The sequence below is a fragment of the Poeciliopsis prolifica genome, unplaced genomic scaffold, assembly GCF_027474105.1.
Source record: "Poeciliopsis prolifica strain line A6 unplaced genomic scaffold, Auburn_PproV2 SCAFFOLD040, whole genome shotgun sequence".
NCBI classification, from domain to species: Eukaryota; Metazoa; Chordata; class Actinopteri; order Cyprinodontiformes; family Poeciliidae; genus Poeciliopsis; species Poeciliopsis prolifica.
Window position 1 is genome coordinate 2,258,341 of NW_026562415.1, and position 17,235 is coordinate 2,275,575.

Here is a 17,235-nt window from a genome sequence, read left to right on the forward strand (position 1 = left end):
CCTTCAAAAGCTTGATGTGATTGCCTCATTTGGTGCCCTCCCTGCACTTGGGAGCATGTTGACTCCATTAAACTGTGGCTCATAAGTGCCCCCGGTCACTGAATATAATGGGGTACCCTCCACTATGTAGGTCTGACACAAGCTTGCTGCACTATTAGAGACACAGGTGGTGCTATTCCATCACATTATGCTGCTGCTTCCTCTGTGGGTCTTTGAGGCCCAGTCTCTGCTTACTAAAGCAGGAACTTTTATCACTGTGAAAACATTTGATAACAAAGTACAAACATTACAAAAATAATTGGTAGGAGACACGTGAGAGTTGTTTTTACTCAGGCAGGTAAGGTATTTGTCAGCAATAACTAGGCTCTGTCAGAAGATATTTGCCTGTCGCCTCAAATGCTGTTCTGTGGCTCTAATGAGATGGTACAAAAAGAAAATAATGGAGAACCTTATGTGACAAGGAAGAATTATAAAAGTGAAAAATCAATGGACTGAAATATAAAGCAGCACTTTGAGAAATGAAAAGGTAAATGGGCGGGGAATATAACGGAAGATGGAAGACCTTCTGACTACTGGATAGAGAACTTGGACTCAACATTTACACCAAAAAGAACCAGATAATTTAATTTGAAAACATTTATACAGACGCGAGTTTGAAAATGTTATGGCATGAATGTGTATGCTCACTTGAGAGACTGATAGACAAATATATCATTTAAGAAGCAACAGAGGAAACAATATTAGTAATTTAACAAAAGAAACAAAGGCTCTTCTCATAACACAAGATGAAAAAGTCAATGATAGTGACAGCTGATGGCTCACAGTCCACAGGTCACAGATGTTCTCTAGATTGAACTGGCTTTAAGCCTACAGCTATTTCAAACCAACCCAGATGATGTGACTGGGAGACAGAGCAAGATAACTGCTTAGAGGAAATAAATGACAAAAGTTACGCTGTTTGCTCCCCAAACCTCCCACTTGGTCACACTGCTCTAAGGCAGATCAGCAGTGACGGCAATGATAGCGGGGAGACCTGTCACTCATTCTTTAGAGCCATGGGGGAGATTGAAGAAGGAAAGCAGCACAGGGGGGAGAAATGAGCCAGGAAGCCTCCAGACACTTGTCCCTTTTTCACGATCAACACCATCATCTTTCACAATAACATTCTTGTCCTTCTCCTCTCTCGGTGCTTTTTCTGTTCATCTCTCAGCAGGGGATAAGATTTTATTAGTAGGTTGCTTGGAGCTGCAGGCTAATGGGCAGCACACCTTTAATGCCACAATGGCCAGTCACTGAGTCAGGGGTCCAATCACAGTGCTGTCTGATAGAATAAGATCAGGTGTGGTACCTGTAATAAATGTTCATTGTATTGGTTCCAGCAGAAAGAGAAATTCACATTTACAGTGGCTCTCAAAAGTGTATAGTCCTTTTGAAATTGACAGACATTTGTGATGTAAAAGAAATAATTTGAAAACCTTTTGGGTTTCTTTACTTTACTTTTTTTTTTTACTTGTGAGGAAAAAAATAAGTAATCTCAGCAAATCTCAACTCAACAAGCAGGCCATTGAGGAGGTCATATTCTTACACAGCTTAGAGAAAGTGACAATATGAATCTCTGTAGTTCCCTGCTAACAATGACATTTCCTTGATTTGCACCAACAAAGCACCTTCCTCATAGTACACACATCAGGAGAAACACGTTAATTAAAATCCTGCCGTGCAGCAGATATGCCTAATTGAAAATATAAAACAGAGTCAAGAATTAAGGCATAGAATGAGTTGACTTACACGCTGTGTTTTTTTTTACTCCTTCACCCTCCTACAGAGAGAGAGAGAGAGAGAGAGAGAGAGAGAGTTGTGGGGGTTGAGTCAAAAGGAAAGAAAAAAGGAAAGAAGGATGATCTTAAAAATACATTTAATGAGCTGAATGAATATTTAAGTCCTAAAACGGAAACTAGTAAAGCATCAGCACAGTGTTGTCTTTTTGGATGGCTCCCAGAAAAAAGCCATACTCATTAAATGTGAAATGTTACACCAAGAGACAATGTAAGTGGAGACACAACCCTGAAATTTATTATCCATGTGTCACATTGTTTGTTTGTTTCAGCACAGATTTTGTGCCTTATTCTTATTTTTCTCAAATTAAAAACTTAAGTTTATCAGTTAAACTCTTGGCACTGAATAGAGAATGAAATATGATTAGCTATACGAGCAGAGTTGCTCTATCCTGACACCCAAAGTTAATGTGCCATGTCCTCATTGATACGCATAGATTAATGTCAAACCTACTACCCCCCACATACATCTTGTACAATAAGAGACATGTTTGCTCTGTCATTGATTGGCATTAGCAGATGAAGCCAGTCAGCTTTTGTGCACTTCTTCCCTTCACCCATATGTTTCAGTGAGCTGAACAGATTTGGACTGCCAGACAGGCACCATTGTTATTCTGTCTGTGTGAAGACAATGCGTGGAGAGACATATTGGCATGATTTAGTGACGATGTGTTGTTTCTTTTCTACCCGTCTCTTTTTACAGTAAATGTTCTTCTCTATTGTCTCTGTAAATCTGCCGGTGTGTCTTTCTAAGCTTTTAATGCATGTCCTGCCTTGCATGGTTGACTTACTAACGTTCTGCTTCGGCTATATAGAGAGGATGGAAACCTGACCATGTGTGACAGGTTGGGTTACAGAGTCCTTTGACATGTGTATACCGTGCTCCTGGACTGAAAGGCTTGATATCTAGAATGGGTTTAGACTTGTGACCTTAAAAACAAAACCACAAAATAGCCACCATATTGTACAGTGCACTGCAAAAGTATTCACATCCAGAGAACCTTGCGACATTTTGTCACAGCACAAAGTAGTATTGTGAAGAGGAAGAAAATGTATCTTTTCTTTTTTTTTACACACAATTAAACATAAAAATCTGAAAAACATGATATTCATTGGTATTTGTCTGCACTGACTTGATATTTGATAATCTCAGATGCCTTACTGATTTAAACACTCTTTCTTCAAGGGTTGCCCTGTCGTGTCCCATTAACTCTGACAGCTTCCCAAACCCTGTTGATGTAAAGCCCTCCCGCAACATGATACTGCCACCACCATGTTATAAGGGGAGTGTTTGCATTTCGACTGTAACGCAAAAAGTTCAGCTAATTTGGGCATAAATGGACTATCTTGTGGTTAGGTGTCTTCTGAAGGTAATTGGTTGCACATAATTTTGTATCAGATTAAAGAGGTCTAAGTACAAGTACATCCACACTTATACTTTTCTTTTCAAATTAAACAAAAGTTTCTTGAAGTACTATGCAGAACTTCACACTAGCCCATTGCATAAAAACCATAATAAAAATACAATATAGTATGTGTTTATAATTTGGTTCTTTAAGTGGATAACTGCTTGTGCACATCTACAGCAGCTTTAAGGTTAGAAAAATTATCATTGAGTGGTTATAAGACATTCTTGAAAATTATTTAAACTCTTGGAAATACCAGAAAAAAGAGCTGACTTTTTTGAGCTGCAGGAATTGTGAAAAGCTTAGGTTTTGCCCAGGAGTTCGTTTCAGAGGATTAATGAAATTTCTCACCTAAATATTGTGAAATTCCCAGCATGCCCCATGACTTTGGATGACATTCTGCTCCAGCCCACTCACCTCACTGTGTATGTCAAACCAGTGATACTTTAGTCAGCAGCTTATTCTGGCTTCCTTTACCCACATTTTGGTCATGGTGTGTGTTCCAGCTACGCCATGTTAGTATGTGTGCCATGCTCAACAGACTGTGGCTCTGTGTGACAAGACTTCCTTTTGCTGCTTCAAAATCCATGACATGGCAGTCAAGGACAGGGTGTTTCACTGCCTATCACAAAACCTCAATCAGAAGCACAAAGTTACTGTCTGTCTACAACTTTCAACATGCATGTTTTAAAGTTATTTTGGCTGTCAATAGAGATGCATCACTTACTAAAAGTGAACATTTGTGGTTTTGTTCTTTTGAACCCTAGTTGATGCTGGGTCTCAACTATTCCTCTAATAGTTTTAAACTGAAGGCGATTTTGTTTTTCATAATTTCTACTTCTTTACTCATAGGTCTCATTAGTAGATGTTTCTATACACATTTCCAAAATCTTTTCGTGGAAATATTTAACTTTATGCAAAGCCTAAATATTGACAGGATTGAGGTTTCTTTTTCAAATCCTCTCAAGATTGCTCATACTCACTCTTGAAATGTCAGAGGTTTGCTTTAAGTGTTTTTCAGATTTGGAAGTCCATAAAAATTAGCATAGAAATTTGTTTGGTGTTAGGTTTTAGTCTTTTATTCACAAATGGAATAATATTAATAATAACTTATATGTCCAAGAACTACAGATTTTAAAATGGAGATAAAATTGTACTCTTGCTGAAGTTATGCTTCACTTTGGTATTTGGTATTTTTATGCAGAATTAACCCCCTCACCCACCCACACACACACACACAAAACAAAATATTATATTTAAGGAATGTAACTGATTTTAAAATCGCAATCAAATGGACAGTTTTTTTCTTCTGTTCATTATTACCTCACAGTTCTGCTTATTTGTTGTGTGTGCATGCAGTAACATGTCTCTTCCACTAGGGGATGCAGTTCATGTCCAAATTAGAACCTTGTAGAAGGCAACACTTTGTTTAAGCATTGTACATGTCTTTTATTGATTTAGTTTTTTTAAAGATTTAGACATGGAAAAACATGTGAATGACTTTTTATTGTCTTCAAGACACTGGAGTACCCAGCCATTTACTGTCTTTAATCAGCAGTCAGAAAAGATGAGAGCTGGAGTCTCTGTGAGAGCTTTTGAGAGTGAGAGTTTCTGTGTCTCCCAATGCCTGAGTGGTCCATGTTCTTTGACCTTTAGATGTTACTATACGTCTTAGCTGCTCCTCCCTGAGGCAAAAGCAGATCTGCCTGGAAGTGATTGTCTCTGGGTTGTGCTAATGTGATAGCACAGATTAGCATTGTAATCCATTTAGCATAGAACAGCTAATCCACTTTATTACTGTTGAAAAGGAATCAGATAATATTGGCTAGCACCACTGTGCTGCCTTAATGATTTTTGACTGATGAGAAATTAAGACATTCTGTATTAATAATTGATGTTTCTGATGATGAGTCCAGGATTAGTTGTTACATAATAAACCACATGATTTCATTTTTACCTCCTGTGCAGGAAAAAGTGTTATCTACAAGGTTTTACAAAGTATTCACATTTTGTAACATTATATCAAGTTGTGCAAAGTATTTTGTTGAGATTTTATGTGGTGTGTCATGCATTTGTATTCAATACAAATGTTGAATTACTCATTTGTGGAACCAACTTTTTCTGGGACTTTATGACACCTGCAAGCTTTGTACATAATATATTTTGTTGAAATATATTATGTACAAAGAATATGTTGAATTCTAAAATTAGGTTGAGGAATATGACCTACATTGTTGAATTCTTCAAAGTAGGTAAGTTCAGTCGCACTGAATAAAGCGTGTTTGTGAAAAGCAATTTTCAGGTTTTTCCATAGTATCTAAGAAGCACTCAGGTCTGGGCTTTGACTGGGACATTCTACCACATAAACACTTGATATAAGAAATTTCATTGTAGCTCTGGCTGGTAGCATGATGTTTCACAATGGAAATAGTGGTGTGTTAGGTTGCATGGATACATCATAAAGTTCATTTTTGGTCTAAATTGATTACCTTCTGCTTTTTTGTTGGTACTCTTTTGTTGTTGGCTTCTTGGCTGTTTCTCTAATTAAGCCACACTGATAGATGGATGGCTGAGTCCTGGTAGGTTTGTAGTTGCTCTGTAAACTTGATTTGCAAAGCTTGGAAGATTATTAACTAATCTTCTCTAACAAACCTCAAAGGAATAAACTACATGCAGGCAGACTCAGTTTACTAATTAGGTAAGTTATTTGCACTGGATTTTAGCTTGGCCTGTCAAAGAGGGATAAATATAAATGCAATACAGGATCATTTAATAATGTAGTATGTTTTAGGCTAAATGCTTTTTGTGGACAAAACCCAAAGCTTTGCAAGCACAGCTGCCTTTGTAAAATATGTCAAATGTTCAATAATACTTAATATGAACTTTGGTTTTGTGACAAAGTCTGACTAGCTTCAGTTCAAATGAATGGCTCTCCCTTGCATGCTCCTCTTTAGTCCCACTGTGACTTAACTCGCCCGTATTGCATGCTTGTGGACATGCGGTGCTCTCCCTGGTGGCTTGTTTGTTTTGTTGGTGGTCAGATCCAGAGATGATATACAGGAGCTTCCCATTGAAGCCTCTTTGCTCCCTGGTGACTGTGAATCTGTCCCAACACAATAAAACTCTATACTCAGCCACTGCTATAGACTGTCAGCTTTTAAACTCTATGCAACTCAGCACTTGGTCATTTGCACTGGGGGTAATATGATACACTCATCTTTCACTGAATGCACATTCATTCACATGTGGTGTTCTGTGGGCATATGCACCTAAAATGAACTCACCTAATAGGCCAGATTAGATAACCCCACCTGCTGAATCTGGCTTTAGTTCTTGTAATAGTTTCTTTCTTCTTGACTCCTTCTCTTCTTTCCCCTGCCTATCTGCCTTCTGTTCTTTTCTGTACAGCTGACCCCAGTTCATACAATGACTCCCAGTGGAAGTGTGTCAGGCTTTGATAAAACAGAACTCGAGGTTCTTTGTGATCAAGGTCACTACCTTCTCCGAGCAGGAGGCATGGCAGGAGGGGAAGAATGGCTGGGAAGCAAACAAGAAGGCAGGCCTGAGTGAAATCAGGGTGAAAGATGAAGCCTGTTTGAAGAAATGTCATGTTGTGAAACTGGATATTTGAGGGAACAGCAGGGCAGTACCTAGACTGCACATAGTTCCTCAGTTTATGATATAACAGCTGACTATTTCTGCGAAGACTAAAGAAGATGTGGCTGGAAGACAGGCAAGCAGAAGACTTTTTGTGCATTTGTATCTTTTGGTAAAGAACATTGTGAAAATGGAATTTTAAGTTATGAAGAAAATATACAGTTTCTTAAAACATACAGTACCCAAGCTTATGATCTATTTAAACCCAAAGAAATTAGTTGTTAATCAGTTTCTAAGAGTATTCTAAGAGTATTCCAAAAGTAAATGTATTAAAAAAAATAAAGCTTTGAGAAATTCAAAATTATAAATAGCAATGCCATGGTTATTAAGAGCTCCACGGTCTTAAAATCTTCAGCTTTCAAGGAGCCAGGGTTTTTTTGTTGTTGTTGTTTAACGGTGGCAGAAGGAACACAGAGAGTTTTGTTGTCATAATCTTATTATAATTAAGCATGAAGTGACTCACCTGCCTGGTCGACCATCTGCTTCCTGTCCAATTATCTCCTGTTTGTGCCCATTACCTGCAAACACTTTAGACTGAAGGGCACAAAGAACTACTATGAGTCATTACAACTTTAGTAAGAATTGCCTTACACTTGTCCATATGTATATAGAGCCCAATGTATATGTCTGTGTGCAAGTTTAATCTATAGCGAGCGGAAAGCTGCTTGCGTAGGTTTGTGTCAGAACTGCATTTTTCTGCCAAATTAGAGGAAGAGGAGCAGATTTAGAATAGAATATAATTTGAATGTGTGCAAGTGTGTAAGCAGATGTCCTGGCACCGCTCAGACCATTTCTATCAGTGTGCAAAGTGGCAATTCCATGCCTTTTTTGCTGAGTAAACTTACCTGGGGATTCATGGAGCAGAGCTCTTGCCCAGATGCCATATTACCATAATTGCTTTGAAATTACTCAAACTATGATTGAGAAAGATGTACTTTTGTGATTCAGCAGTTAAAGCTATAATGTGTGGGAAAATGTACAGTTGTGTCTACTAAACAAACACTCCTAAGAACGCCATCAGACATGACTTCAAAATACAATCAACATTTATTTTCTATTTTGTTTGTGTTCTTGTAACTCTTTTCTATTTTTCTGACATATGTTTGATCCTAATAAGGTTACAATGTCAAAAATAAATTTGAAAATATCAGTTTTGTTTTTTGTGCTTTGGATGTTTTCAGATCCGGGTAGATGGTTCCTCTCGTGCCCTCCAGTATGAGACTGTTCAAGCTGTTGAGAATGGACCCATCTTGAGAGATATGGCCTTCTCCTCTGACCACCACTACCTCTACGTCATGTCGGAGACTCAGGTCAGAAACATAAGAAAAATCAAGCTATCTCCGCTTGCTGTCATATGATTTCATAAAAAGCAGCAGTTCACATTTTCTTATGTAAGAAAGCAGAATAATCTTTGGTATGCCGAAACGAATTTTGGCACAGGATGGCATGAGAATAGAAAATGTTTAGAGTACCGCTGGATGCTGTTACTGTCTTTTTATAGTGGCAGACTGAGGGCAGCTCTACAGAGGATAGTTGTGTTAAATTATAGGGAGATGAGAGTGATCTTCTTCCACATGTGTGTGCACCCACTGTGCATGTACACATGTGCACGAGCATATTTACACCATCTCTTAATACCTTTGATGACATGAATCTGGTGTAAAATAGCAGCACTCTGTGTAATGGACACAGTCTGTGAACACCTATCCTAGACAAAACCCACCAAAATAGCACCACTAAAAGTCACTCTAATGTAGGCTCCTGTGAATGACTGGATTTCTTCTGATGTTCTACATGGTGGCACATGTATAGAAACGCATTGATTACGTTAGATCATAAATGGGGATGGCCGTTTTGGCAGCACAGTGGTCGCTACACACAATCAGAGCCCAACAAATACTAGTACTCTGCAAAAGGTAAAACTTACACATTATCAGAAATGCTTCTTTAGTAGATCAGATGAAAAGAGTAGCACAAGGAATATTAAGAACATGTTTCATGATATGAAACATTTAAGTATGGCAAAATAAATAAAAACTGAAGAAATTAAGGGGCCCAACATTTTTTTACAGCACTATTTGGTTCAAGCTAACAAATGATTAGGATGAAGGCATTATCAAAATGATAAGAAATAAAACTAAAAATATTTTAGCATTTGTGAAATACTGTCCAACTGGTAGTTGAGTGTACATAGCTTTGAAATCAGATTGATCTGTATACAATTATCATAAATCTGACTAAATTAATGCTAATTATGTTTGTGCTGCTCAGAATTGGGTGTGTTTAGATTTGATGTGATATTTTTTCTGTGTACTGTGATGACTTTTCTCACATTTGGGTACTAACTTTATATTTAAAATAGCATGTTATAGCAAAACAGAGACATAATCAGGATAATAGTGGATCTTTGTTTGATATTTACTATTTTTTGAACCATTTAAAAATCTTGCAGAATCTCCAAAGTATATATAATATGTACATCATTCCCTTTCTTATGCTCCTATTTCCTGCCTTTGATATCACTGAATCATTGTTGTTTTGTTGTCAGCAATAGCCTTTCCTCAACTCTACATTGTTTGCTGCTTTCAGAGGATTACAGACCTTTTTGGCACCATGGATTTGTCAGTTTTTACTGTTATAGTGCATAGTATTTGTTTGTGTGTGCAAACCTGCACACATTTGAGGAGCCCAGATTATTAGATAATATTCTAAATATCAAACAGACAAAGAATGAGTTAAGCTGCCCTTTTAGTCAGAGCTCTCATCATTTCCCCTTGAGGTCTCAGTCTGCCAGCTGAATGAGAGATGGTGGAAAAACAAAAAATATTCAGACGTTGTTTATCAAGAGTTCAAATACGCCGTCCACTGTGTGTCTTGCTCAACCATTAATGTGCTAATCCGCCTTCTCCCCACTTAATGAACTTTACAAGAGATCACAGAGAACACATTATACATTTTCTTTTTATTTTGTTCATTCATATAACTTTTTAAAAATAAGCTATTTTAGTGGTTACAACAGTAAGCTCATACTGTTTGTAGTAATTAGTCAATTTGCTCAGTTGTAAGTCTGAGCTCCTCTAACAGTTTAGACAAAACAATTGAGAATTGCCAAACACAGACTAAAGTAGTTAATAAAGCCATAAAACACACACAAATACAAAATCCAGTGTACAATCTTAATCAGTGCCTGAAGAGTTTGAAGAGCATAAAAAGATTGAGTGAGTACCACTTGTTTGTATTCTTTGACTGACTGTACTTGTGTGATTTAATAAATTTAATGTTTTGAGGTTAATAAATTTAGATATCTGAATTAAGTTTTCGAAAAATATAGTTTATCACTTGATATTTAGTGCTTTGTAGAGCAATACATGAATTAGTCCAAGAATTGCCAAGGTTAGTCATTATTAAGGAGTTTTTCTTTTGATTCAGAATACTTGAGTAATGCGTTTGTATCTCTTTCCACCTGCTGTGATTCTTTAATCACTATCAGGAGTAAGTGCAAATTACTTTCTGTGAGATATGGACGCACAGCTAGAACATTCTTAATATTTTTCTTCACAGATTTGTTGAAATGAAATAGTTTCATCTTAAAGGTTATGCCTCAGGTTAGGTCCCAAACAGTTCTTGAAATGCAAAAAAATTCAAACATGCGCTCACACTTGGCAAGTTTCTAAACAGATTTCAGTGTTTTTCTGACTCAGAGAGAATCAGTAATATTCACTGATTAGGGTTTTTTAAACTGTACAATATATTTGCTCACAGGCTGCACACAGCAACATAGAAGGAACTCCTAGCAGATGTTGTATTTTGTAGTATGGCAGGTGTGATGTTTGTACAACACTATTAGATGCATACATCAGAAAAATAAGACAAGCTTGAAATAAAATGGCATAACGATGTCTTGCAGAGCTGTTGTTATAGCCATAAACACACAGTTAATGTTCAAAATCTTGTAAAATGACTTATGTGGTTTTCTAACAATCTTCTTGTCAGAAATAACTGACAAGAATTATAAAAAAATAGTTCTCAGAAAGTTTGGTGTCACATTAATTTCCTTTGTTCTTAAAAAAGGTGGGATTCTATTACTTTATTGATTTCACTTAATGTTTAATCTGTTCAGCAATAAACGTCAATTTGAATTGCCGTTGTTTGCTTTGTGCTAACCTCACAGTGACTGCCAATTTCAGAGGGCATGTGGATGGTCGTCCTCGCAAGCTCCAGTATCGAGTGGGGAACCACTCGCTTGATGATTGCGCCGGTTTAGAATAACATCCAGAACACACATGCACACTCCCAATTCCCAGCAGTGATGGATGCTATTAAAGCAGCCTGAGTTGGTCGATGGCTAAAGGCCACCTGCTGTGTCTGGGGCCTGGGACCGAGACGCTCACTGAGAGAGTGTGATTCTTAGAACGATGGAGAAATACAGACAGAGGTCAGACGGAGAGTGGCAAGGGTGCCCCGAACAGGCAGCTGAGAACACAGTTGATCGATAAAGCTCTTCACATGCTGTTTTAGCCCTGAAATGCTCCCCTTCAGCTTGGTGATGATGGATCCTAGCGGGTGTTTGTCCTCCACTGAACAGAAAAAGTTAGTCACTTAGACAGGGATTTTGGCTCATAGATAGTCTGCGTCTCCTGAAAGGGAATTAAATGATTTTCAGAATGAGTGAAATATTGGGAAATTTGAAAAATCTGCTAAAATGTGGAATTACAGACCTTAATATATATATATATATAGCTCTGTGGAATACATAGCTTTCTTGACTTTAATAAAAAACTCTTACAAAGCAGTTACTATGAATACAACCATTACTAACGCTATGTTGAGGGTGAGTAATGCCAAAAGAATGCAATCCTTTCAGTTTCAGAAATTCTGTTTTAATCATTGCAATAGACTGTCAGACAATATAAACTCTTTTAAGATCCAGGCATATTCATTCACTGTATTGATTGTAAAAAACAAAAGAAAAAAGTTCCTTTCATAGTCACTGTTTTGTTCCTCTTTTTTTATTTCCACTTTCTATGTGTCTATTGTCTTTGTTCGGCTTATTTTCCATCAAGGATTATTGAGTTTTCCAACTACAACCTATTTTCATGAAGAATTTGTCAAGATAATGAGGATCCATTGTGATTTATTTTCTTGCCTGGTACATCTTACATTTCTTTATCCTTATTCTCTCTTTCCGACGACCCATTTTCATTTTTATCATGTGCCATCCCCCAATGCTCCTTAACGGAGTGATCTGTCACTCCTGCTTCCTTATTAATCCAGTGATTGGTGGTCCTCTAATGAGATTTTTTTTTTTCCCCACTGCCTCACCCCTCCTTAACATTCACACACATACAGGCATGTCTGATTTTTTCTGTTAGTGGGTTAAATAGATGTTCAGGCATAAAACAACTTAAATGATGGAGCAGCTTGTGATTTTGGATGTTAAGGTTACTGTTTGAGTGATGAGGGCAGGTCAGTCCCACTGTTAATATGTGCTGGTAACAAACCTCCCTACTGTGTTCAATATTTCATGTGTCAACCTCATTCTAGTAGAAGACAATATTACATTATCAGCTCGACATCCATAAAAAACATAATAATAATAAAGAAACCTTATATGCATAGAAATCACTTACTAATTCCTCTGCTACTCTTTATTGTTTTTCAACCGTCAAATGATATAAATAGGAACATCCTCTGAGAGGTGTAATTTATCATTTTGAAACCCTTTTTTATTCCATCAATATTGCAAATAAACAACTATAAAATCCACAGATAATTTTAGGCATAAATAAATGTAAAAAAAATATGTATAATTTTTCTTGGAAAATGCTTGGGATTTCATCAAGTTATGCAGAGTTTTTCTAATGAGCAATTTAATTGATTCAAGTGTGTTCACCCAGGGAAGCAATACATTCAGGACTATAGGGACGACAGTTGCTCACCTCATGTTATACCGACACAAAATGGAGGGAAGATTACACTTGATAATAAAAAATTTTCACCAATAAATATCCAAACATAGTGGCATGCACTTGTATTAAGCGCTCACATGGGGGTGGCCATCATGCTGTGGATTTGTTGGTAAATGTTTGGTAAAGTCAGACCTCCAGTGGAAAGGTTTAGATCATATTTATTTGTTAGAATGGCTTAATCAAATTCAAAAAATATTTATTTCTGGTCTAATTTTAGAAGAACTACTCTGCATGTTTAATCTTGTAGGACGCATTCTGAAAATGCTTGCATGAATAAGTCTAACTAAAGACGATTTTACAAAGTGTTAACTTTTAATTGCTGAAGGATTCGGTCTGTTGCCATCTGTGATTTTAGTTTCACTTCAGGTTTGCTCTACTTTGTGAATGAAAAATAACAAAAAATGTAGGAAAGGGTTATGAAAATTTTGTAAAATTTCACATCCTGCAGTTCCTTAAAATGAATATGATTTTGACTGCTGACTACAGTTTTCAGCAACTGGCTGTGCTGAGACATGAGTTTGAGAGCATTTGGAAGTTATGCAAGCTATTTGTTGAGTCTTAGTCATTGAATCCATCCTTTAGTGTTCACTAAGCCATGTTGTTGCCCTGCAGCAACTAGCAAGTCCTCAAACTTATCCTACCTATTCCTATCAACTGAGTCAGTGCTTAGATTTTATGTGACTTGTCCTGAAGTTGCCTCAGTCCCTCTGTAATTTCTTTTGACAATTGATGCCTCGCATTAAGGCATCAACTACCTCTGTGAATCAGCTACAGAATTTGTTGCCACTGTCACATTCAGCGTTATGGAATATTTATATTCAGTGTAGCAAATGCTGATCTGTAAGTGTGAATTATTGAAAATGTGTACTACAGCAGGGTGAGATCGTTCAAAGTCAAATCCTTTTTCTCCACCCCCAAGGGAAATACGATAAGCCAATTTGTGGAAATATCACATCCTCACATCTCAGGCAAAATGTTTTGTACCAAGATCCTTTCATTTCTATGAGCAAGAATTTTTGCCCCATCTTTCAGCATCCGACTTCCCCAACCCTTGACTGTGTGGCTGAGAATTAAAAAGGTTTTCAGATGTGCATATTATGTTGTGTCAGAGATTAGCAGGAGGCTTGTGGTCTGACAAAACAGCTGCAGAGATGATAGGCTGCAGCCGTTTTGCCTGACATCCATTTGAAAAAATGTCAACAAAGTGGTTGAAAATGATCTTGATGCAATGGGACTATCTTATGAAGCTTAACACTTCATTTGCTCGGTTATCTGTTTTTTGCAAACCCATTATTCAGTGTAACAGATGGATGTGTTATAAAACTTGTCACTTATGTAGGATAATGTTAAACACCTTTGGACAAGATCTTAGTTCCGAGTTACAGTCCAACCATCTAGTCTGGTCAGGTCGGATCTCTGCAGGCTGTACGAACTTAATCGCTGTAAGTCCAACAATTTTTTTTGTGCCAAATGTAAATCTTTGCAGTGATCTGCTCAGCTTGACTCATGCACTGATAACTGACATTTTAATAAAAAACACATTCAAACAAAATTGCATATATGTATGATGCATGCTGAGGTTGCACTTCTAAGCATTGGAAGATCAATCAGTTGGAAAAAAAATAGCAGGATGTCTTTGAAATTTTGATCTGTAACCTGCCTCTTGCTTGTTTAACTGCATTTTCTCTTTGGGTAAGAGAAGCTCAGAATCTCTGGAAGAAAAAGATGAGAGAAAATGATTGATTATTTCCAAGTCATTTATCTTGCACTGCCGAGGATGACAGTGCAATTGATGGCTCCGTCATTTAACCTCTGGAACGTCAAATGAAAACAATATTACACTTGCAGCCACTGGGCCGCACTGTTAGCTGAATTTATGATGTAACAATGTCAATTGGGTGTTAACTGATTGAGCGGTGCCTCAGCTGTGACGAAGAATTGAGTGGTTGATATGTCCCTTGCTTCATTTGGTTCATACGTCAATCTTAGCCTTTATCCAGATGGAAAGGAGGGAGGTGAGACAAAGAACAAGACAAAAGAAGAGACAGATTCACCAAAAGAAAGTGATGATAAAACTGATGAAGTTGGTTTTCTATCCAGTAAGTAACTATTAAAAAAGCACAAAATTACTAATGTTAGTATATGACATGACTTTGCAAAATAGACATTTTAGAAAATATTGATAAGGAAGGAAGAGAGAAGTTGGGAAAATGTGGTTTAATTGCAGTCTGTTTGGAAACAGTATCCAGCAACAATCTTGCAATTCCTTACCATTTTTTTTCATTAATGTCTCATGGAGTACTAACTTCTACAAAATAATCCAGGCTGACATTCTGACTGCAGATGGGGATATTTTTGTTTTTTGAAATGACTCTAGTGAATCATTGATAATCCTTCATGAAATCAACCTTCCCACTTCATTTTTAGAATATTAAATCTGTTACAATATGTGTGAAATGTAGAGTAAAAAGCTGGTAGTTTACTGGTTGTGCAGGTTACGTCAGGATCGCACCGGTCAGTCATTCCCACTGATAATTCAGTTTAATTTGAAACAGCATCTTCCACTTTCTATGCTTTTTTGCCTTTTTTTCAAATACTTAGTGTTCTAACTGATCTAAATTATTAAAACCAAGTGCTTTCACTTGGTGAAACCATCCACACTGAAGAATGTTGTCGTCAAACTGAAAATTATCTGATTGCTAAACCAATTTACTTTTAACCAGTTTTTGTCTCACAAATCTCTACTTCCCAGCAGAAAGAGTGGCTGCATTGCAGACACTGAGCTAAAATAATGAACAAACTCACAACGGGGAAGGAGAAAAAGATGAAGTTAGCCTAAGGGTGGAAGAGAAAAGATAAGAGGAGTTCAGTGGGCCCCACAGGCTGTAAATCAGGATTGGACTATCAGTGTAATTTTCCCCTCTCTGTGCATGTGGAGGGTGCTGCAGGTGGAATCTCTCTTTAATTACAAGTCAAGGGAGGCAAGAAAATAGCTAGATAAAGAGAGGAATAGAGATGAGGCAGAGGAATTAGTTGATAATAAAAAAGTCTCTGCAGATTTAATAAATCATCAGTTCTCAGTCTTGGCTGAGTTGAATGCTCGTGGCGTTATGTAAAGAGAAGATGGTAGGTAAAAGGAAAGTAAGAAAAATGGCCAGTGTAAATCACATTCAAGAAGAAATTTCTTGGTATACATCTCAAACACACCTTCTTTTTCTTTGATTTGCATCTGCCATGTGTCAAGGCACACACACATATGCATATTGTATATGTAATTTGACACCATTGTGCTGCTATAGCAAATGATCAAAAGTGTCTCCCATCTCTCTCCCCTCGCATTAAGGCATCAACTACCTCTGTGATCTCTACTTCTTTTAAAAGCGTGATTGTATTCAGCAGCATCCATCTCTGCCTATTGTGAAAGGTGGGAAAGTGCTGAGTGTAATGGCTGTCATTTACTCACCTGAAACAGGAGGGAATTATAAATGCCATGCACCCCATCCTTTGTGTTCATCCCTGCTGATATGATAGCAGAGTCACAGTGAAGAGATGGTGAGCTGTAATGGTCGACTCACTGGTTAAGCCCACGAAGAAGATAGCATAAAATGAATGTGATATCGAGATGAGAGGGACAAGGGGTGCATTGGGTCGTTTAGCCACCAAATCCCTCAATTTTGTGATAAAAGTGGAGACAAAAGTGTTGCCCACTAAAGTGTGAGTGTGTGTGTATTAGACGGCAACGGAGAGCTCTGGAGAGATGATGAATGTGTGATGTTACACACCTCAGAGCATCTGAGTGACAGAGACAGGCAGACAGAAACAGAGGGAGAATGAATGATATCAGGATCTATGCTCTGGAACAGAGGGCTCCTATTGGCAGCCATCGCTTCTGCCAGACTCTGAATACGGTGTGTGTTTGCTTGAGTGTCTTCTCTGTGAACAAAACCATATCCCCTGATGCAGGCATCTATGGCTTCAATAGTCATGAAAATATTTTCCATTCTACAGTTGGTCTTATTTCTATATTTTTATACTAGTCCGCTTAAATATATTGCTTTTGCTTTTCTTTGTTACCCTTCAGTCCTTTCAGATCATCCAAAATATTTAAATTATAATATTGTTGAAGACCAAAGATAAAAGTAGTTTTAAAATATCAATTTCATTTATTAGGAGAAATTAGCTTTCCAAACAATGTCGTCTTTCATGAAAATGTTACTGCCCCCATTGTCAAATTGTGACTTAACCGTGACTAAACAAATTGTTTCAATTTCACTTGCATTTTGCAGGCTTGAATAATGTGTTGCACACCGCTTTAAATGAGATTGTCTAACATTATGAAGTAGGCTGAAATATTGCAAAAAAAAAAAA

General features: G+C 37.4%; 1 protein-coding gene across 1 annotated transcript in view; it reads left to right on the forward strand.

Moving 5' to 3' along the window:
* plxna4 (plexin A4) overlaps nucleotides 1-17,235 on the forward strand; it is a 209,020-nt gene that overhangs the window by 113,523 nt on the left and 78,262 nt on the right. The window contains exon 4 of the mRNA XM_055054731.1: nucleotides 8,080-8,208. Coding sequence (XP_054910706.1) covers nucleotides 8,080-8,208 — 129 coding nt within the window. The remainder of the gene's footprint in view (nucleotides 1-8,079; nucleotides 8,209-17,235) is intronic.